Here is a 23,169-nt window from a genome sequence, read left to right as displayed (position 1 = left end):
TGTTGTGTTGTTTGTTGGACTCAAATTTCTCAGCTGAGAGTTGCTCTATTGGGTGAAGGACAAGGACATTTCCCCAATCTAAATTTTTGTATTTTCTGTGTTAAACTCTCAAGATCAATAACAGGAATGTAAAATTTTTGTTTTCTTTTTCTTTTTCTTGTGAAAAGCTAATGATTTTTTTTATGTGGGCAAAGAAATATAATGCACTAGAGAAGCCGCTAAATTCTATGGTTTGAGCAAATCTAACCAAGCCATGAATCAGGATTAATTATTTAGTTATACGTACGAAGGGGAAGGATATTGTAACAATTAAGTTGTGTTACTACTAAGTACTACCAATCAATTTCACCATTAGATCAATTATGTTGATCCAACGGTTATATTTATTTTCATCTTTGTATGGTCATGATTTCCCAAATTTAATACTTTATATTTATTTCCATCTTTGTATGGTTATGATTTTTCATATTTAATACTTTCACTTTAAATATAGAAAATCATAATCATACAAAGATAGAAATAAAATAAAATCGGAGTGTTGCTATTCCAAATGAAATAAAATCGGAGTGGTGCTAGTTGAGGTTTCAGGCTTTTTGCTTTTGTGGGGTGTTGTTGTTGAGTTGAGTGTTTCGTTTCTAAGGATTGGTCACTGTTTCACTGTGCAGCGAAATCGAGCATGTTGATTTTGTGAGGAGATTTAATCGATTAAATTTTTAAGTCAATTATTTTTGTTAATTTTGACCATTTAATCGATTAAATCTTCGAATTAATCGATTAAAGAGAAATATATGGGTAGATAATTTTAAATGAGAGACAAAATAATTATTAATTAATTAATGAAAGATAAAAAGATAAAAAAAAACCGGATGCAATAAAATGTTCCTCGGCCTCGTAACATTTCTCAAATCAACAAAGAATGATTTTATTACTTATTACATTTTTTTTTGTTTCATTTATGAGATATTAGGTCCGACATTATAAAGAGTTTTTTTATTTTTTTGTTGGTTCTACAGCTCAGTGGAATTGAAAGACCAGGATACACACTGGCTATTAAACAAAAGACAGAGCAAGGCAAAGACAACACTAACATGCTCGCCTATTTAGTTATTCACAAAGACATAAGTTACCCTAAAATCTCTCTGGCGTCAGCGTGGCAGAATCTGTTAAAAAAACCTTGAGCTGCAACCCACATGGTTTAAAACCCCATACCGATCTGGCTTTGTACTTGATGCCTTGGCCTTATCTGGTAAACGATATCTAGAAAACTTTTTTTCAACCCATATATATATATATATATATATAGAGGCAGGATCTTTTGACACCAGTGTCAAATTTGAAGTTTGACACCTCATCTGAGAGCTGTTAGATCAAAAAAGATCAACGACTCAGATTTGTAAGCATGTGACATCATTGATCTTTTTTGATCTAACAGCTCTCAGATGAGGTGTCAAACTTCAAATTTGACACTGGTGTCAAAGAATCCTGCCTCATATATATATATATATATATATATATATATATATATATAGGATTAATATTATAGGAAATAATTGTGTCTCCTATACACTAATACACACATAAAAGTATGTGAGTCTCGTATGAAAAAATATGAAGAGAGGAGAGAGATAAAAAAAATTATGAATTCCACATAATAAAAAATAAAATTATCTTTTATAAAAAATAACGATACCTATATATAAGGGGAATAGACTTCCCTTGCAATCGGAGAAGTCTTTTCACTTAGGGAATTGATTTTCTTATTTTACATGAGAAATTTTCTCATGTTACACACACAACACAATACATGAGTGGAGTCCACATCCGTGCCAACCACTTTTTTATTTTTAATATTTTTCTTCAAGCTAGGCCTCACCCAAAAGCTTCAACTTGGAAACCATATATATATATGAGCAGATTTATTATTATGTTAGTGTAAAAATAAAATAATTTTTTTTATATTTATTCAATTAATGTCAAATAAAATTTGAATCAAAAATAAAGATTGATAATATAATTTATATTAATGTAAAATAATGTAAACCATATGTATATAATATACAATAGGTGTGTTCAAAAAATTGTATTTAAACGTGTATTTTTTATTTTTTTATATAAAGTAGGTTAAAAATATAATACAGATAATGCAAAAAAACATTTGTTGACTTGTTTTATTTCTGTCTATTTATTGCCAAACCGCCGATTATTAAGAAAATAAGATCCAGCACAAAGTCAGAAACAAGCAGTTCTTTACAATATGGCATCTTTATTAAATATATTATCCCTTCCAATAATCCAAAACCATTGGTTGGTTTGCCTTGTTTTGATTAATTTTTTTTTTTTGAAAATATTTCCAAGGACATCTCCCGGCCGAAAGTCAATGACTAATCCCCTCAAAATGTAGAGATCACGCGATGGTGTATATACCCTCTTGATCTCTTCCAACAAAGTATTTTTTATACACCGTCAAGAATCAAACTCGTGTCAGCATTTTTTATTTCTTTAACTTCTAACAACAAAGCAACTGCTGTTCAACAGCTTAATCATCCATAAATTTGAACAGAGGTTTCAAGATGCGGCTTAATTCTCTCCAAACAGGTGTAGCATGTTGTTTACTGTTGATGGTTTTCTTCATCCTGCGTTTTATATAAGGGAAAAACTATTTGTATGTTACATAAAACAAATTTTCTCTCCTACACACCCTTCGACACTCTTCGATATGCCACCTTTTTCTTTTCTTTTCTTTTATTTTTTCAGGGGTGGAACTCACTAATTAGTCTCTATGACATGAGATAACTATCTCCTTTAACATGAGATTAAAACCCTTTATATAAATCAACAACAATCAGAACAGGCCCATGAGTAAAAAAATATGTTCGGTACTTACTTCCTTGCTTCTAAAGACTGGGAACATCTTTCTCGAAAAAAAATATTAAAAAAATCAACACATCTAATTTTAAATATTTCACCCACCTTTTTATGTTTAATGATGGGAAAAAAAATTCCCATGTTGTAGCAGAATTCTTTCTCCTACTACTGAAACATCAAATTATGTATTTTATATTTCAAAATATGATAAAGCCAACCACATCTTGTGTCTATAGTAAAAAAAAAAATCTCATGTTGCATGAAAACAAAGGGCCCTTTAATGATATCTGAATTTTTTTTTAACCATAAATTTAATAAAGAAATACATACTCCAGTCCACATAAAATATATTGGAGCAGTGTAACTCACTAACTACTTGTCTACCATCAAGTTCCGCCGTTAAAGGTTTGATATATATAATGGAAAATTACATTTAAAACCGTTGTAGTTTTATTTTCTTTTCAAGTATTACCTCAACTTTAGTTTAAAAAGACAACACCAAGGTTTATTTTATACTTTTCTTTTTAATTAACACTTGTCAACCTATCCTCTAACATCCATTTTGCTGAATAAAAAGTCGAAACCACATCATTTCGTGCCTTAAACAAAATTTAACGCAAATATAATTCTTTAATTATGAGAAATAATATTAAAATCACTTTTCTGTACATAAACATTGAAATTTAGTGATTAGATTAATGCTATTTTTTATTATTAAAACCAAATTAAAGAAATTTCTATAATTAAGAGAATAAGTTAATATTAGTTTATATTATTAAAAGGCTAAATTAATTTTATTTTTTTAGAACTGATATCTCTCTATCTTTCAGAAGACATTAACGTCAGGAATCAAATTAATATCAACCAAAATATTAATTTACTTCGAAAAGAATAAAGAACAAAACCGCCTCAGACAGCAAATAAATTAGCACATAGAAGATTCAACGGAAACAAGATAACCTCTTTTAATTTCTTTCCCTTTCTCTACAGCAAACGGTCGTGTGTTAATATAAAGTATAAAATACCAATACACAAAATAATTTCAAATACATACACAAAAAAAGAATGAAAACAGACTGTAATTCATCAAAAATGTTGCTGAGACTGTCATATATAAAAGGAACCGAGCTTTTGTGTTCGCTAAGCAACAATCTACCAATTTTTTTAGTCAAGTTTTTAGCATGTTTTGATTATATTTTGTAAACCATGGTTTGGCCTAAAGGAAAATCAACTCTTTTTCAGTTCCACTAAAATCAAGGTTTGAGACCTAAAATCATGTTCAAACACAACCCAACCAAACCATTGTTTTGTGCCAAACAAGTAATTTGTGGGTGAAACACACCTCAATATGGGATTTTGGATGAGTAAACTATAACCCAACCATGCTAGTTGTTGTAAATGAAACGAGGACATTCAACTTTCTTCATCCCACCTGCTCTTAGGTATCTCTCCAGAGTCTGCAATCACTACTTTCTTTCTGGGTTTTCCACTGTAGGTTCCAGCTCCCCCTTCAATTGCAAACACAATATCCATGCCTTGAACAACCTTGCCAAAGACAACATGGTCTCCATCCAACCTAGAAAGTTTGCATGTAAATTGATATACTAGAGATGATGGCACGATGAACATATATTTTGCTTTTTTAAAGAACAAATTCAAGAGTAGTATCTTCCTACATGAAAGATTATCACATAATATTCGGCCAAATAAAAAATAAAGAGTTTTTGCTGCCTTAAAAAGACTGTTCACAACCTCTACAAATTGGCCAAACCATATGCACTGGCAGGACAAAATAACTTACCAGCTGGCTTTCACCGTAGTAATGAAAAACTGAGAGCCATTGGAATCAGGTCCTGAATTTGCCATAGAGACAACGCCTACAACCGTGAAGTTTTCAAAGAAACAACTCAAACACATACCTTAGAAATGAAGATAAACATCAAGTTTAAAAAGTTATAAAAAAATTAATAAAATGAAAAATTTGCATCCAAGCAAGTATTGTTACACACCAGCGTGAGAATGTTTAATCTTGAAATTCTCGTCAGGAAAGGTGCCACCATAAATAGATTCAGATCCTTTGCCATCATGATGAACAATGTCTCCACCCTGAATCACGAAACCAGATATTATCCGATGAAATGGTGTTCCTTTGTAATGAAGTTTTAAGCTACTTGCACTCTCGCCTTTCTCCCCTACACAATATGGAACACTCCTAGTCAGTGCATGGACCAAACCAAATGGGGGGTTAAATTAATAAACAACAGGAAGAAGAGACTACAACTACCTGTGCACAAAGCTCTAAAATTTTCTGCAGACAGAAAATATTCAATCATTAAAAATTGCAATTTTATAAGAATAGTATAAGCATTACTGTATGTAAATGGCATACATATCCAATGAGGCAGCTTCATCAGGCATTTGAATTTACTGAAACAACGGAAGTCTAGACACCCTCTACAAAGGGTGAAGAAAAGGAATATTTACACACTTTAATTTTTCTACTAAAGAAGCTGACCCTCGATTCATGCAAAATGGAAATTTAGACACTTAAAGCAATTAAGTTGCAGAGTAAAGAGCTTGAAATAGAAGATCAATGACATACCCACAGTTTTCGGTACAATTTGGCCATACAATCCAATCACAATCCTACCTGCAGAAGTTATCGCAGAGTGCAGGTTGTTAATAGCTAACAAGAAAGGAAAAATAGCATACAGCATTTTTGTAATGCTAATTGAGCATAAATTGTTGCGCTTCTACTTGCAACGTCCTCTTTCTAACAAAATTACTTAGTAAGTCAAATTAGTTAAAATGATAGCAACTGGTAAAATTTATAAAAAATCGCTTGACAACCTAAACGCTGTTTATCAATATCAACATCCAAGTATACTCTGTGCGTAATTTCATGTTCCTCTTCTGTTTGCTCCTCAGCCTACATCAGTCATCAGTAAAGGCGAAAGTTTATTATTGACAAAAACCAATAAGCAACAAAGATGGAAGTCATAAGTGGAAACGTTTTTACAAATGACCATCAATTTTCTATATGATGATACACAAGAGTGGCGTAATGTATAAATTTTTAGTGTAGTATTCTCAATATAAGCTTACACACAGATAAGATAGTGGGGAAAAGAACTTCACTTATACTCAGAATGTGACATATACAACTTTGACCAATGAGCCAGCACTAGATAGAAAAATATCATCCTGTTTCTATTTATGTTACGTCCTGCTCACCATACACTCTCATAACCTAGTACCCTTATCTACCACATTTCTATTTAACTCATAGCCTGATATAAGCATTAAATGCATCCCTTACCCTGGACCCTATATAGATACCCCCTCGCTAATACTGAAAAGGAATTATGGGAACTAACATATTCCGTGTCTCCTCCCTCCTTTTGAAGCTCTCATTATCCTATTCTACATTCTTACGCCGAGTTACAAGGAATAGGTACATAGAATTAACCTATAGAGATGGTTCTCTCTTCAAACTGTCAAACCTATGTTTTGTCCCTCTGCTGAGGCACTTTCAGGGCATAGCCTGCCATATCACCCATTTTCTTCTTGAGCTGCTCAACCTTTTCTGCTAGTTTATTGTTGGGAGTTTGAGTCCATTGACTAATTTCATAATTCTAGTACTGCATACATGAGCCCGACCTAAAAAGAACTCAAGCAACTTACTTGAATATAGAAAGGAATGGATTACCATGCAAAGTCATTCTACAACATATCCACAGAATCGAGCCACAAGAGACTCATCCATGATGAAATTAGAATGCATACACCCACCAAGCAGCCATATAATAATAACGATAATAAATACAAGGGCAAGATTTAAAATTAGTCACAGAGCAATACCATTCAATTACATCAAACAATTTAGTTTCCTATGACGTACTTAGGGCACCATTACAGACAATGAAAGCAAAATTAAAGCACCAAAACTCACATTTTGATTTCATCCTATCAGAAACAAACAGTGAAAGTGAAGCTTCAGATTAGTGAAAACATATGGCAAACCAAACCCCATCAAAATAACAATAATATAAACAATATAAGACCAAACATTTTGCACGAATTTCGGTCCAATTACCCAAATCAGATCCACAATGACAACAGTATACGAATAAAGGGTTAAAGGGCATACCCGTCTAGATCCAGAGATTGCGAAAATGAGGAAAATTGAGAGAACAAGGAGGAGAAGGAGACATCGCGGCTGAACGAGAAACGCGATCTCTCTCCGCATTGCTTCACTACCCTCTTTACTCAGTTATACCCAATCAAAGAAAAATCGAAACTTTGTGATCCTCCATCACTGATAGTTTACTGGGTTTGTCTCTGACCTAAAAGGGTAAACGAAAACATGGGTCACTTTCTCAGTGCGCTGTTGCTGAAGCCGAAGGTGGTTCAATCTTGCAGCAGAGGGTGGTGTGAAACACGAAGAAATAAAAATTAATTACTTAATTTAATTTAATTTAAATCAGAACATAAATTGCAATTGACGAACTAAAAATTGATTTTAGTGCATGTTGGTCAACAATATTAAAATAAACTCTGAAATACATCAATTCAAACACCCATTTTTCATCAAATTCTAAAGTGCAGTGTATGGTGGGAAAACTCCACATGGAATGAAATTAGCCCAAAAATAGTGCAAGTAAGAATTTTCCGATTTCATGAAAAAATTAATTTACAGTCAGGTTACACTTGCAAATTTCTTATAATAATTTTATTATTATTAGATTAAAATTAAATCAATAATTATTAATTAATATCATTATATTACTGTTGATTTGATTTTTGTTTTAATAATAAAAAAATTATAAGAAATTATAAAAAAATAATTATAACTTCCCTTATAATTTGTATAATTATTTATATCGGACAATGTATGAAATATTTTTTATATTATTATTTAGACAAAAGACATATAATTTTGTCATTTTAAAAAAAAGAAAGACATAATTTATATTTCGTATAGCACGAGCCTAGGTGAACTCAAATAAAGCAATGCCCGATAAGTATTAGTACTTGTACCCGAAACCCGTTATAGGAGTTCGGAATATGGCCTTGACCTGCGTTTTAGTGGCACACGGGGACCCTACCACGTTCTTAGTAATGACATTACTGATAACTACCACGATGATTATAACTCTTAGTAATAACATATATAAGGATCTTAAACAAGTTAATAAGGACAGATTACGTACAAGAGATTAAACCTTTAATGATCATATCGAATAACTTAGTATTTTTTTATTTAAAGTTTAAATTTAAAAAAAAAAATCACTAACTTGTTCTCCAGTAATTTTTATTACTTATGTTTTTCTCTTATTTAAAATAATATAATTTCATACTTGTTATGGACCTGACAAAGGCCCGTATTCTAGAAGGACCAATAAAGGACAGCACAAAAGGAAGGGAATCTCCTATTAATGACAATCCTATCCAGACAGCTAAGCAGTTGGACTTGGGCCCCCAATATTCCTAAGAGGCCCAAAATTACACTCCTTCAGGTAACCCATTTATAAATACGGGGTTAAACCAATAAGGTACACACACTCTCTAAACCCTCCCCCTTAGCTTGTCACTGTGCACACACCTCACGCCTTGATCATATCGATTATTATTGTGCACAGTGATCAGCCTACCCTCAAGGGTATCTCATTCATAGATACTTGAGGGAGGGCACCTAGATCCTACATAAAATATACCAGCCACCGGTTGGACATCTCTGTCTTTCAGACAGAACAATATTCTTTTAAAAAAGGACACACTCATTTTATTCAGTTTAATGTCTGATTAGTACACTCCTTATCCGGGGTTCGGGATATACCACTGTTGTAAAACCCGGCCTGACCTGGCTGGGTTGACTCGGAACCCGGCGAATCGGTCTAATGATCGATTCGGGTCAAGCATTGGACCGGTCATGCATCGACCCGGTCAAATCCGATCAAAACCCAGACAAAATCGGCCAAACTCGGTCAAAATCGGTGACCCGTGACCCGGTCGGGTCATGCATTTAAAAAAAAATCAAAAAATAAAAACTGTTCATCTTATCAAAAAAATGTAGAACTCATTTTATTTTATTTTTTGTAATTTTATTTGCTAGTATATTCTTCTACAATGATATCAAATTTCAGTTTTCAATACTGATGTAATTTGCGGAATAATAAATTAAGAGAATGTGACATATGTCATTTTAATGTAGTTGAATTTGAAAGATATGATTTCAATGCCATTGAGAGATATGTTTATGAGAATTCTGAGTTGCAATTTAAATTAACATAGTAATAGCGTGCATTTTCCTTTATTTATACTTTATGTTTTTGAGCTTAGAAAACCTTATTTAATTCATTTTATATATAAAGAATATAATTGAATTTATATATTTATATATATTTTTTTTATATCTATATATATCTAGATCAACCGATCCGACCAATGACTCAGTATCTCGATCGTATCGATGTTCGAGTCTAGTTTAACAACGTTGGGATACACACATGCTTACTTCCCCGCTATTTTCCTACTCAATCTATTATGTTTCCGCTTTGTTTCTCATAAATGTAGTGGCATCTGACAATTCACACAATTGAATGCCTAGCCATTTAACAAATGAATCTAACGTGATTCCACCTAAAACAAGTAAAACTCAAAAAAGAGATGGTGGGCATTCACTAATCAGATATGAAAAGAGTAAAAAAGAGAGCCTTGGGAAGCTAAAAGCTCAAGAAACAATAACAACTGTCGCCGCCATATACGGCGAAGGTTGCGAAATGTATGACAACGACAGTTAACATTGTTGCGATTCAGTTTTCATAGAACCACCAACGTAATCTAAAACTTAGTATTTGGGTCGGCCCAACTTTGTAATGTCCCAAACGTTTTGTGCAAACAGATTTGGGTTCACATAATCCAATTAATAGCCCTTCTTTTTAGTGAAATAGGTTTTTGAGTTGACTCAAAATTCGTTGAGAACTTGAGACAGCTAAGTCTGAGTTACAAGGGACTGTAATATAAAGACTCAACACCAAAGAAAAATATCAACAACAAACAAATTATGGTAATTCTCTTGATACATGAAAGCTGAGGAGGTGAAGTAAAAGTACATGTTCGATCTAGTATCATTTTGAGAAGGGGTTAAAGTCTTAATTTTGAATTAGTTCCGAACAAGATTCCTTTCCGTAAAAAGTACATGTTCGATCTAGTACCATTTTGAGAAGGGGTTAAAGCCTTAATTTTGAACTAGTCCCGAACAAGATTTCTTTTCGTAAAAAGTACATGTAATTATAAATAAATAAACAAATTTAGAAACCAAATTATGCTATAATTATTGTTCAAATATTATTTTATAAATACATTTAACTTTTTTTAAAGCAAATATATTTATTCATAATATATATCACATGATTACGTCATAATACAAAAAAGTTTACACAATTTAAAAAGTGAACTTATTTTTCTAGAAAGAAATAGTGACCAGTAATTTGTTTAAATTACTGCTAAAACATACACCTCAATTATGACAAAGTATGTTTTGTTTAAAAAGAAAAGCCTATTCAATAACAAAAGAATTAAAATTTCAAAACAATGTTTTTTAATGTGTTATAAGATTGGTTTAATTTTTTGTAATAATCATTATCCTTAACTATCATTCTCAACATTCTTGATATATTTTATCAATCACAAAACAATAATCTGTATTTCGTGCGGAACATAAAAATCTTCATGCAGTACTCCTCTGTGATGTTGGTTGGTAGTTCTTTGCACCGTTAACTCATTCCATATTATTATTTGGCGACTGCACCTACTTTATAAAGGAACTTTGTAGCGAAAATTGGCATGTTCGTATGTTAATACATGATGAAACATTAGAGCGAGGAAATTCCTTAAATTTATAAGGGACATGGTGTTACTTAAGGTTGTTTATGGGTTAGGTCGGGTCAAATTTTTGTGTCGTTTCGTCCAACTTAATTTTTATAGGTCAGGTATTTTAACTCGATCCGGTTTAATTTCATCCAAGTCAGCTCTGACTTGATTTGAATTTTTTTGAATTAGTATAGAACTGAATTAGATCTGACCTGACTAGGTTTCTAAAGTGGGTCTACCTTGATTTCTGAAATGGGTCAAATCCGACCTGACCCGTTTTTGATTTGGTTTCAAAACATGTTTTTAATTTGATTTTTTTTTTAGTTATTGAATTATTTTTTAAACTCGTGTAATTTAATTATTTAATTGTTTTAAAAATATATAATTTTTATAATAAATTTGATATTTGTTGAATAAATAACGGAATGTAATTTTTAACCTCCAAAAAAACGGAATGCAATTTTAAGCCCCCATGCACATGTGAAGTAAAATTAGTGAAAATTAATGAAAAGTAAAGGATGAGAGAACGCTCTTCTCATCTTAAGATAACAAATCACTAATTTTAATAATGATATATTATAAAATTATATAATGTCTACTGATAGGAAATTCATAAATTCAAACCCAAATTATACAATTATTATTATGAAAAGATCAATTAGTTTAAGGCAACTCTTGGCTAATATGATTGTACATATATAATTTTAGTTATCAACTACAAAGAAAATAGAAAATGTAAAGGAATTAGATTGATAAATAGCGACATATTATATAGGTAGAATGGTTGTATAGAAATTTTTTCATTAAAGTAATAATTATAACTCCACACATAATGACTCAAACAAAAATTGGACAAAGAAGTAGTTGCTAATTTGCTGAGCTCAATCGGCAGCGAGCCTTCAAGATTATTATGCGAGACATTTATGAAGATTCTCAGTTACCATGCACCTAAATTTTACCAGAAAAGCTATGATGTAATAGCCATTAAAATAAAATAAAAAATGAAGGAATAGAGAGAAAGGAAATCTACTGCTTGTTATGAAATGAAGGAGGCGATGTTGGAAGGATCAGAGAGTTAAATTCATAGTCAATAACAAAAACCATTATAGCAAAACATGGCATCAATCAGGTATTAATGCATATCATATCATATGGGTTTAAATTAATCAAGAAGCTCGGGATTGAGCACAAGAAAAGTTGAGAAGCATATGGGAGATCCTCTTTGGTGGAGTGCAAGAATGTGACAGAGAGAAGAGAGAACCATAATTATGATTTTTTTCACATAATGTGTATGGGTCAAATTTTGGGTCAATGGGTCATTATTCAAACAAGTCAGGTCTAAAACTGACCTAAATAAAAGTGGGTTAGTACTTAAACCCAATTAAAAAAAGTATTTATGAGTTAGATCAAGAACAGTGCAAGTGAACCAGTTTTTTTGCACACCCTGTTACTCAATGTTATTAAAAGCCACCTGATTAATATTCATATAAATAGTTGTTATTACTAAAAATCAAAACATTATTTTAAAAATAGTATTCAAACAGGCTCTTAATTGCTTTTTTTATTTACTTTAAATCAATTTATATTTTTTATTTTGAGTCTTCATTCATAAAGAGTATTTTCAGATTAAAAGCTTTGAATTGAATTGAAATCTTTGTTACCAAAAAAAGTATTTATAAAGAGGGTGTCGAATATGCAAATTTTATGAAATAGAAAGCCCAAGATATTAAAACGTAAAGAAAGATAATAAAAGCATGTTTATTTTATGTTCTTAAAAATAGTATTTTTAAGAACTAAAATACAAAATAGTCTTTATAATTTATTTCTAGAATAAAGAAATAAGAATTCATTTTCTTAAAGATAAATATTAACATTTTAATTTCTTATGTTCTCTTATTCTTGTTTTAATGAATTTTCTTTTCTTAGTTTACGAAACTGCCGGAATCGCCATTATCATTACAAGGTTGTCGGCATCACGATTATTGTGTTGCACTGTTGGGTACTGACAATTTCACTGTAACTATAAGAGTTGCCATGGCCCATCGACGTCTCATTGGAGTGGTAAACAAACCAGGGGTCTTACAGGGGGTGTTTGGTTCGGCTGGTGAAGGTCTGAATCTACATGTCTGAAATTGTTATTGGAACCAGACTTGGACTTGTATAAAAGCTCGTTTAATAAAAAGGCCTGAAGCTCCAATTCAAAAGCTCGGCTTTGGAGCCTCTCATGCCGACCTAATATATTAATTTTTATTTTTATTTTATATTTTTTATACTACTTGTAATAATTCTCTCTCTCTCCTCAATCCATTTCACTCCTTTTTTTGGTTAAATAGATTTTTTGAATAATTTTGTTCTATATTATGCTGTTTAGATATACATTAAATTTATGAATATTTGTGGAATTACTAGTGCTGTTGATTGTATATTCTGTTTGGATAAATTTTTGTTGTCTTATTTTTTTTTTAAACAGGCTAACAGGTCAAATCAGGCTTTTATTTTCTGTAAATAAGGCAGGCCAAGGCCGATAATTATATTCGTAACAGGTAACAGGCTAGGTCAGGCTGACACATTTAAGCGCAGGCTTAGCCTTTTAAGACCAAAGCTCAGCTCGGCTCGGCCCGTTAACACCCCTAGTCCTCACTGCCACTGGATTAATACGAAGTTTTCGATATAAATTATCAAAACAAAATTCATAAAAAAAAAAATTTATAAAATAATAAGGATATAATTTTTTATGTTACATGAGATAATTTAATTGTCTTATGCAACATAAAATATATCTATATATATATGGATGACAAGGAGAAAAATGAGAAAGAAAATAAGTGGGTTTCATATATATATTTTATATTATATGAGATAATTTATCTAATGCAATATAAAAAATTACATTATGAAGAATAATTATAAGAAACAATTATATGAAATAATTTAAAAAAATAAAATAAAAAACAGAATCAAAGAATTGGTTTACCGATAAAGTCCTTTATAATTACTTACAAGAAATTAAGGTCAAATATTGTTTTCACCTGTTCGATTCTGGAAAAACCGTATTGTTATACCGAATAGTATGCGCTCAGAGATACTGTATAATCAGATATATATTTGGCTTATAGCCGATGTCTCAATCACTGCGCACAAGCAATAGGCTTATAGCCAAGACGTGGGTGTGTGCACAGTGTTGGCAGTAGTAGTAAATGAGTTCAAAAGTGTGTACCTGGGATCCTTAGGCTCTTATTTATAAGTATTACCTTTCTAGGCCTGGGCCTTTTGAGATCTCCCAGATTGCATTAAGATTCAACTCTCTTTTCTGTTGGGATGAGATCCCTATCTTGAGTGCTTTGACTGCTTAATGTTGTTGAGATACTAATGTATCTATCTCTTAGTAGATTCTTAAGTGAGTGGTTGGGATATGATATTCGTATCCATAACAGTTACCCCCCAGCTCGGATCCGATCCGTCCGAGTTCATCGGTTTAGGGGTTGAGTTCTTAAAAGTTCGTCGTCAATGGCATTATTCGGAGCCAGTTTTACCGAGGTCATTCGCGTAATCTTCCTTGATCCTGTCCGGAGTTGTGCGTTGAGGTCGGTAGCTAACAAGTCGAATCCATCATGAGCCCGACCTGAGCCCTTAGGCATTGTTAGGTCGAGGCTTAATTTGGTTGTATTTGGCCGAGGTGTTGTCCTTAGTCATGTTGTGGAGCTAGGGTCGTGTTTTGACCTCTATGTCGTCAGAACAACCTTTCATCTCTCGCGTGTTTCGACGGTTACAACGATCCACGTGTTCTGCGTCTGTTGGCAGTTCGTGCATTGTGCAGGGAGCGTCGTCCTGACTGTGTGCAGGTCATGATTGAGTGCATTTAATGTGTGCATGGTGAAGTTATCGTTTTGCCCTTGGTTGCTCAACCGTTTGCAAACCTTACACCTTCGCACCTAGCATAGCCCCTAAATCAGGTAGGGTGAAAGCCTTTAAATTCTTCTTCTCGCGTTCGTTTGCAACTCTTACTACATTTTGCATTTCTTCTCTCAGCATTTCCCTTCCACCTTCAGGCGTGCCTTTTGGGGTTTTCGAGTCTTCCATTGTTGTCGAGGAGTTCTGAGTTTGTTCGCTCATTTCTCCACCTCTTTCTAACCAGGTACTTCTGCTTCCTTTGAACTTTTCTTTTCAAACGTTTGTTTATTTCTTGCTGGGGAGGGGTATTGATGCTCTCCGACAAGTATACCGATCGCACAAGTAATATAGAAAGTAAGTAGAGTATCGTCTCCACAGGGATTGTAAACCAAGTACTACAATAATCAGTCCTCTTAAGTTGGAAAACTCGGTTGGTTAAAATTGTGAATTGATTTTGAGTAATAATAAGAAATAAAAGTAAAGACTTGTTTTTGAATTTTTATTTAAGAGAAATAAAACAATAACAATGAGAATTGATTTTAAAAATATGAGAAAAACATTGTAGCTAGAGCGCACTCATCTTATGATCCTCACTTCTTACTTTGGATTGATTCACAATACTTATTCATATAATTACTCGGATAAATTATTATCTAAGAATATTTATTAGTTAACCCTCAATTCCTTGCAAGGTTAACCCTTTAATCCCCAATTAGAACCCCAATTCCTTCCAATGTTCCTCATGGTATTAAGCAATGAACGCAATAATTTAAGCATCCGCAATTAAATACACATCTATTCATAGCATGCATACCAATTACTATCCTACCCCCTTTCAAGATCAAAACCTCAATATTCCTATCTAGGGTTCTAACCCTCAAACTATTCTCAACTATCAGATTGATCAGTTCTAATAAAGAAAATAGAAAATACGCACAAGGTAGAGACAAAGATAATTATATAAATGAGTAAAACTAAATCAATCCATCGTAACAAGGGTTCACATAGGGCTCGTGACCCTAACTACAATAAAAGAATACTAGCCAAGCATAATCATGGCTAAAAATAATCCAATATTCAAAAGCATAAAATTAAGGAAAAAAGAGAAGAAGAACTTGATCCCAGGAATCCCCTCAGAGCTCTGTTGTCGTCTCTATTCAGAAGAATAGGTCTGAATACCTAGTTCTGTCATAAGGATCCTATTTATATGACTCTTTTTCTTTTCTCAAAAATACCCCTAGAGAATAAGACGGAGTAGTTTTCTCGCAAACCGGCGCCAGTTGGCGCCGGTGTGGCGCCACTTAGCGCCATCTTCCTGCCCAATATATGCTGCATTCCGGCGCTGGTTCTCCTTAGTTGGGCGCTACATGGCGCCATTCCTTCTTCATTTTGGGCGCTACGTGGCGCCATATTTGCTTGCTTTTGGGCGCCATTTGGCGCCACCTATTTGTGTTTTGGGCGCTGGTTTGCTTTGTAGCGCTAGTTGGCGCCATTCTGGCGCCAACTAGCGCCAATTCTTTGGACTTTGTACTCTGCATCATTTCCAATCCGGCGCTGGTCTACGTCAACAGGCTTTTATAGTTTTCACTTCTTTTTCCTGTAAAAACACAACCAATAGGTGAGAAATATAATTGAAAAGAAAGAATCAATTTTATTAGCAAATATGTAATTAAGTTGCTATTTTATGATTCAATTATTATCAATTTTAACACAGAAAACTACACTTGTCAAAGGCACATCAGGTATCTCTTTAATTCTCCTTTATGGAGTGTACGATGAGCATTCCTGGTTCTTCTGGTGCGGCTGTTGGCCGAAATGATGGAAGGGAGACCGACGAGGAGATGATAAAGAAATTTCCTCGAGCCGTTCAGTACTGGTTTTATGGCAAGGAGTATATTGAGGAGGAGAAGCTTCAACAGCTTCTCCGTGGTCCTCAAGGGGGTCGCCGGAGTTCCCGAGTGGGACGTGGCAGGAGAGGGAGAGGTCAGATAGGAGGAAGTCGTCAGACTCGGCTCAACTTTGGCGCGGACGATCCTCCTTTGGTCTCGAATCCTTCATTTCCTGGGTTGAATTCCTCTCCTGATCCGGTTCCTTTATCCTATATTTTGCCGTCATCTCAGGTGGTTCAGGGTTCGAGGTCCGTTTTAGATCGGATTCCTCCTCTTGGATTGGACCATAGTTCTTCCAGCCTTTCTTCATCCAAGTTAGGTTTTCCGGAATCGGCTACCCCTTCTTATTTTGGTGATTCGACTTCAAGTCGGATGCCGTTTTTCGACCTCGTTAGTAGTTCTGACAGCTCTATTCCCCTTTCTTGGAGTCCATGTTCGTTGCCCTCTGATCTCGGAAGTCCGAGGTCATATTTGGCTGATTTTTGTACTAATTCCCATCCTTCATATTCCAGGGCCACAATTATGGAAGGATCTGACGTTCAAGATTGGGTTCTTATCGAGATATTGCAGATGCGATCTACGATGTCTCCCGCCGATGTAGCCCAACTTCCAGTTGGAGACCCCAGTGGGGTTGATATTCTTCCAGCAGGCGATTACCCAGTGTGCTCGGGTCCTAACTTGGACGAGCCTCATTTCTTCTGTTTTTACCGGTATCTGATTACGAAGTTGGGAATTCGGTTCCCTTTTACCGAATTTCAAATGGCTGTGGTTCGCCGACTTAGGATTGCGCCCTCGCAGCTTCATCCTAATTCATGGGCTTTTATTCGAGGTTTCGAGCAAGTGTGTGCCTACCTATGTCTGCCTTGCACAGTTCCTCTTTTCTTCTTCTTATTTGATGTATATACAGCCCAGACTGGTATCGAGGCTAAAGAAAGAAAAGGGTGGGTAACCCTTCGAGGTACTCTAGGTAGGGGTATTTTTATTTCCTACTCCCAGTCCTTTAAGGGCTTCAAGGATGCCTATTCTAAGGTGGCATCTCGTTCTCACTCCCTTCCCTGGTTAGTTGAAGAATGACTGGACAATGGGGATCTTTCGTGTCAATTTGAGTTGTACTGGACGCAAAATCATTATCGGAGGCGTCCTAAGGACTATGCTACCCCATTAGCAGTTCTTTCCAGTTCAGAAAGGTTGGCGGTTTCCGTTCTGATCGAATATTCTGACGAGTACGGCATTATTGATCTAAGTCGGATTGTAGATAAGTTTGGGGAAGACCTCCTTTGCGAGCTCAGTATGTGATTAATCTTTATTGTTTATTTTTGGCATATCTTATGACTTGCATTCTGATCTTTGATCCTCTTTTGCAGTCAGCATGACGAGTTTCGAGTACAAAAAGTATATGCCCAAGCCCAAGAGAACTTCTGAAGGGAAAGCTAAGGAGGTTTCCTTCAGCGAGCCGGACGTCTCGAAGAAAAGGCGGCTTGAATCCATACTTGTTGGAAGTTCGATGGATGCGGAGACGGTCTCAGTCGATCTTTCTACTCCTCCCTCATCATCTCCACTCCCTCCATCTTCGGTGGTTGCACAAGGGGATGTGATTGTTTTGGAACCCGGGGAATTGTGGAAGGTGGGGGATTCGGACCGACTTAGGGCCGTCTTGAAGCCCCCTCAACAGCTCATGGGCAACTCAACCTTGACTTTCGACCTGAGGGCCCTAGTAGCTCAGTTGGAGGAGGACTCTTTGAAATCATCCTCTCTGCTCCAGTCCTTCCAGGATCTTCATCAAAGGCTTGATCTATCTGTTGCATCTAACTCATCTCTAACTATTAAGGTGGAGGAGCTTTTGAGGAAGCATGACGAGCTCGAGAAGGCTAAGTTCGAGCTTGAAGTGAAAGTTAAGGATCTATCCTTGGGGCTTTCCGAGGCTAAGAATGCTTCGGAGTCGACTAACATCAGGGCGGAAGGTTTAATGGTCGAGAAGGAGGCTCTCTCCAAGTCTTTGGGCGACAAGGATGCTCAGATCCATCAACTGCAAGCCGACTTTGAAGAGGCAAAGGCCGTGGTCATGAATGCTGCCACCGGAGCCTTTGCTAATGCTATTGCTCAAACCCAGGTTCTGAACCCTGGCCTCATCACTGATGGGATGGACGTTTCTTATGACGTGAAGGACAGCGCTTTCGTTCTGATCCCTTTTTTGATTTTGTATGAACATATTTGCCGCTTTAGGTCGGCTTTATTTCTTGCAATTGGATGGTCTTTCGACTTGTTGAGATCGATTCTTTGATTTACTTCTCTTTTAATTTGCATATTCGAGGTTTAATTTCGATCTCACTTTGTTATACTTCGGCTTATGATTTGCCGAGGTCGTTTTGGTTGATCTTGGGCAAATTTTGTTCGTCAACAAAATTTTACTCCTTATTAGATTGTTTAGCTCGAGGGCTCTTTTGCTTGAATAGAAATCGATATGCACTAACAAGATTGAGGTCAATACTCATTTATTTGCATTTCAAATAAAATCTATTTACACTGCTGAGTTTAAAAACTCGTTTTATTTGCTTCGAAATAAATCTACCTACTGACTGAGCTTAAGAGCCCGTCTTATTTGCGTAGAAATATATCTATCTACTGCCTGAGCTTAAGAGCTCATCTTATTTGTAAGAATTTAAAACTTATTCACAAATTCTCGGAAGTCAGACTTCAGGCCTAGCTGTAGTAGGCTTTTAGTTTGTCTGCGTTCCAAGTCCTCTTCACCGGATTCTTGGAGATAGTTTCGAAGGTGTAGGCTCATCTTCCCAAGTTTTCCTTAACTTTGTAAGAGCCTTCCCAGTTTGCTGCGAGCTTTCCATCTCTGGCGTTCTTATTGCCAATGTCTGCTCTTCTTAGCACTAGGTCACCGCTTTGGAATGACCGAGGTTTGACCTTCTTGTTGAACCTTGTCGTTACCAGACGTTTTGCCATCCTATTCTTATATCTAGCGTTCTCCCTGCTTTCATCTAGTAGGTCGAGCTCTACATCAAGAGCTTCACTGTTCTGTTCCTCAATTCCCTGTAATCTTTGTACCCTTCTCCAGGACGGTTCTCCGATCTCTACTGGAATCATAGCTTCACACCCGTATGTCAGTTTGAAAGGAGTTTCCTCTGTGGCAGATTGGTCACTTGTTCTGTAACCCCACAAGACGAGGTGTAGTTGTTGCACCCAAATTCCTTTGGCATCGAACAACCTTTTCTTTAGCCCGTTGATGATCACCTTGTTAGCTGATTCAGCTTGTCCATTTGTCTGAGGGTGCTCCACTGATGCAAACCGGTGTGTAATCTTAAAGTCGGTCATTAATTCTTGGAACTTCTTATCAGCGAATTGTGTTCCATTGTTTGTAATGATCTTGGCAGGGATTCCAAATCGGCTGATCAGGTTTCTTTCAAAGAATCTCTTAATTCTGGCTGAGGTTATGGTGGTGAGGGGTTCAACCTCAATCCATTTGGTGAAGTAGTCTACCGCTACTATCAACCATTTGAGCTGTCCTTCAGCCGCGGTGAAAGGTCCCAGCAGGTCTATCCCCTACTTGTAGAACGACCAGGGTGCCGTGATGGTTTGTAGCTCTTCGGGAGGTGCGTGAAGGATGAATGCGTGCTTCTGACATTGTTCGCATCTTTTGACGTGCTTTTTCGCGTCCGCCTCCATAGTTGGCCAGCAGTACCCTGCCCTAAGTGCCTTCCTGGCTAGGGTTTTTCCTACCATGTGATGCCCATTTATGCCTTCATGGATCTCAGCCAGGGCGTATTCAGCTTCATTCTTATTTAGGCATTTCATCATGGGTGTATAGAAGACTTTTTTGTAGAGCTGTCCTTCCACTATGGTGAAGCAGGCCAAGTTTCTCACGAGCTTTTTGGCCTCTTGGGCCTCGTCAGGCAGAACTCTTTTGTCCAAGTAGGCCACTATTGGCCTTCTTCAATCTTCATTCTCAGTTATTACCATGACGCAAGTCATCTCTGGGATGCTTTGCTGTATCACCGTATGATGATTTCCTGATCCCTTCGAGTTGGCGAGCTTTGACAAGATGTCTGCCATACTATTTTCATTCCGAGGTATGTACTGGACCACCACCTCGTCCAACTCGGCTAATATCTCATTGACTTGTTGGAGATACTTCATCATAAGGAGCCCCTTAGCTTGGTATTTTCCTTCAACTTGTGAAGTTACCAGTTGCGATTCGCTGAGGATCTTTATCCTTCTTGCTCCGTGCTTATTCGCCTGTGTTACTCCTGCAATGAAGGCCTCATATTCAGCTTGGTTATTTGAAGTCGGGAATGCCAGGTGAAGTGAGTGTTCGATGGGCACTCCCTCCGGGCTCTCAATGATCACTCCGGCTCCACTCCCCTTAGAGTTTGAGGATCTATCGACGTATATTGTCCAGAGATCTTCTTTTTCATTTCCCTTCTCTTTGGGCGGGGTTAACTCCAGAATAAAGTCAGCCAATGCCTGAGATGTGATTGCGTGCTGGGGTTCGTATGATATGTCGAACTCTGAGAGCTCGACGACCCAGTTGATCATCCTCCCAGCTAGATCCGGTTTATGCAACACTTGTCTGATGGGCTGGTTGGTTCTCACTACTATTCGGTGCCCTTGGAAGTAAGGTCGGAGCCTCCTTGCCATGGTAAGCAAAGCGAACACCACTTTTTTGAGCTTCTGGTATCAGAGTTTAGGTCCTTGTAGTGTAGACCTTATTGAGGTCAGTGTAGTCCACGCAAATTCTCCACTTCCCACTCGGTTTTTTCACCATCACAACGTTGGACAACCAAAAGGTGTACTGTATTTCTCTTATGAAGTCGGCTTCCAGCAGCTCATCCACATGTTCGTTCAAAGCCTAACGTCGGTCAGATCCTATCTTCCTCTCCTTTTGGGATACTGGCTTCGATCCGGGGTACATAGAGAGCTTATGACAGCATAAGGTTGGGTCTATTCCTGGGATCTCCGAAGCCTTCCATGCAAACACGTCAGAGTTTTCATTCAGGAAAGTGACCAGCTCCTTTTTGAACTTGGCCTCCAGGCCCTTTCCTACCTTGGTGTGTCCTTTATCATCCTTCCTAATATTGACGTTTTCCAGTTCTTCTTGGGGTTCTGGACGAGGTGCTTGGAGCTCCTCCTTCATATCCAATTCCATCAAGTTTACCTCGTTTCCGTATGGGAATACCGATTGGCCTCTGGCGGAGGCTTTACCTCCACTTGTGATCCGAGGGGGAGATGATGGACCTCCGTGATTGACTTTTAGAGTTTCGTAGTAGCCCTCCCTGGATTCTTTCTGATCTCCCCTTATGTGATGACCTCGTTCTTTGCCCCCGGTATCTTCAGTGCTTGATGCTTGGTGGAGATTAACATGTCCCAGTCATGAATTGTAGGACGGTCAATGATCATGTTGTACGAAGAAGGAGTGTCTACTACGACGAACTGAACCCTTCCAGCTCGGAAAGCGTCCTTCATTCCTAACGTCAGCTTTAGGTCTATATAACCCTTTGGAGGGGATGGCTCTCTGTTGAATCCAATTAGCTCGGTGGTTCATGATTTCAAGTCTTTTTCATCCAAGTTCTTCCTTTGAAAAGCGTTCCAGAAATGTATGTCCCCGCAGCTTCCGTGATCGATGAAGATTCTTTTGACTCGGCAGTTAACTAGCACTCCGGTGATCACCAGACTGTCGGTGTGTGCGGGTACGACCATTTCTAGATCCTCTTGGGTAAAGAACAGTCTTGGGGGAACAGGGCTGCTGACTTTCCCTTTAAAGGTCGGCATGTCTCTTATCGACATGACCTTCTTCAGGTACTTCCTCCATGCAATGGCCATGTCACCTCCACCCAGAGCTCCGCTTATCACGTTGCATTCAAATTCGGCTTCCTGGAATTTATGGTCTTTATCTTTGACCCTTTTGCCCTTCGAAGGGTGGTCTTGTTCCTGGTTTTTCGTATCCTCTCTCTTCGGGCTGCGACTTCTGCTCCGGCTCCTTTGCCTTCGTTTATTATTCTTTTTGCCCTGAGTTCAGATGATGTATTACTTCAATTTGCCATCTCTGATGTGCTTCTCAATGGCATCTCAGAGGTCCCAGCAGTCTTCCATGATGTGACCGTTCTGGTCATAGAAAGTGCAGTACTTGTTTCTGTCCAATCCACTCTTGCTCTTGAGGGGTCGAGGTCTCTCGACGTTACGCATTTCTGTTTGAGCCACCTCTTTCCATATCCGAGATCTGTACATGTTCAAAGGCATGTAATTGTCATACTTGCTTCTTGGAGATCGGTCATCTGATCCCTTGTCACGAGTATCGTTTCCCTTCTTCGACCCCCGCTGATCCCGATCTTTGTTTTTCTTGCTCGGACTCCTGCGATTCGGGCTTCGTCCTTTGGTCTCCCCATAAGTCTTCTGCATATCTTCCACATCAATGTACTTGTCCGACCTTCGCCTGAATTCCTCCAGGTCATTGACCGGGTTCTTATAAATTGACTTCGCGAGTGGAGAGTCGCCATCTAATCCCGAGATAATCAGTTAAATTCCGAACCTTGAGGGCGACATCTTTAAATCTTTTGAGGTATTTCCTCAATGATTCGTTCTCCTTTTGCCGGATTCTTCCCAAGGCATAGGCCGGTATCAGATGCGCCTTACTTGTTGCAAA

The 23,169-nt window shown here is 36.8% G+C and overlaps 2 protein-coding genes across 3 annotated transcripts; both read right to left on the bottom strand.

Annotated features, from left to right (window-relative positions):
* Positions 1-3,870: 3,870 nt before the first annotated feature.
* Positions 3,871-7,290, bottom strand: LOC133288430 (peptidyl-prolyl cis-trans isomerase CYP21-1-like). Of its 2 annotated transcripts, none has more exons than XM_061486184.1 (7): positions 6,977-7,290; positions 5,716-5,794; positions 5,468-5,515; positions 5,150-5,173; positions 4,875-5,057; positions 4,667-4,742; positions 3,871-4,441 (listed from the first exon to the last, which is right to left on the bottom strand). In XM_061486184.1, the coding sequence occupies exons 1-7, from the start codon at positions 7,112-7,114 to the stop codon at positions 4,279-4,281; spliced, it is 711 nt and encodes a 236-aa protein (XP_061342168.1). In that variant the 5' UTR covers positions 7,115-7,290; the 3' UTR covers positions 3,871-4,278. The 2 variants fall into 2 exon arrangements, with proteins under 2 accessions (XP_061342168.1, XP_061342169.1); XM_061486185.1 differs by having other exon boundaries at positions 7,016-7,290.
* Positions 7,291-19,301: 12,011 nt separating this feature from the next.
* LOC133288422 (uncharacterized) lies at positions 19,302-19,844 on the bottom strand. The gene has a single exon (XM_061486174.1). The coding sequence runs from the start codon at positions 19,842-19,844 to the stop codon at positions 19,302-19,304; it is 543 nt and encodes a 180-aa protein (XP_061342158.1).
* Between the last annotated feature and the right edge of the window lie 3,325 nt (positions 19,845-23,169).

This window comes from Gastrolobium bilobum, unplaced genomic scaffold (assembly GCF_033153095.1).
Source record: "Gastrolobium bilobum isolate Gb01-03AN ecotype WA unplaced genomic scaffold, APGP_CSIRO_Gbil_v1 utg1578, whole genome shotgun sequence".
Classification (NCBI taxonomy): Eukaryota; Viridiplantae; Streptophyta; class Magnoliopsida; order Fabales; family Fabaceae; genus Gastrolobium; species Gastrolobium bilobum.
Note: the sequence above shows the minus strand (reverse complement) of the source record. Positions and strands in the feature narration are given on the sequence as shown.

Coding starts and splice junctions, on each gene's coding strand:
- LOC133288430 (XM_061486184.1), bottom strand. CDS start 7,114: ATGCGGAGAGAGATCGCGTTTCTCGTTCAGCCGCGATGTCTCCTTCTC. Junction 5,174..5,467: donor AATTGTACCGAAAACTGTGG/GTATGTCATTGA, acceptor TTCTGTCTGCAG/AAAATTTTAGAGCTTTGTGC. Junction 5,058..5,149: donor TTTTAGAGCTTTGTGCACAG/GTAGTTGTAGTC, acceptor CATATTGTGTAG/GGGAGAAAGGCGAGAGTGCA.
- LOC133288422 (XM_061486174.1), bottom strand. CDS start 19,844: ATGACCGACTTTAAGATTACACACCGGTTTGCATCAGTGGAGCACCCT.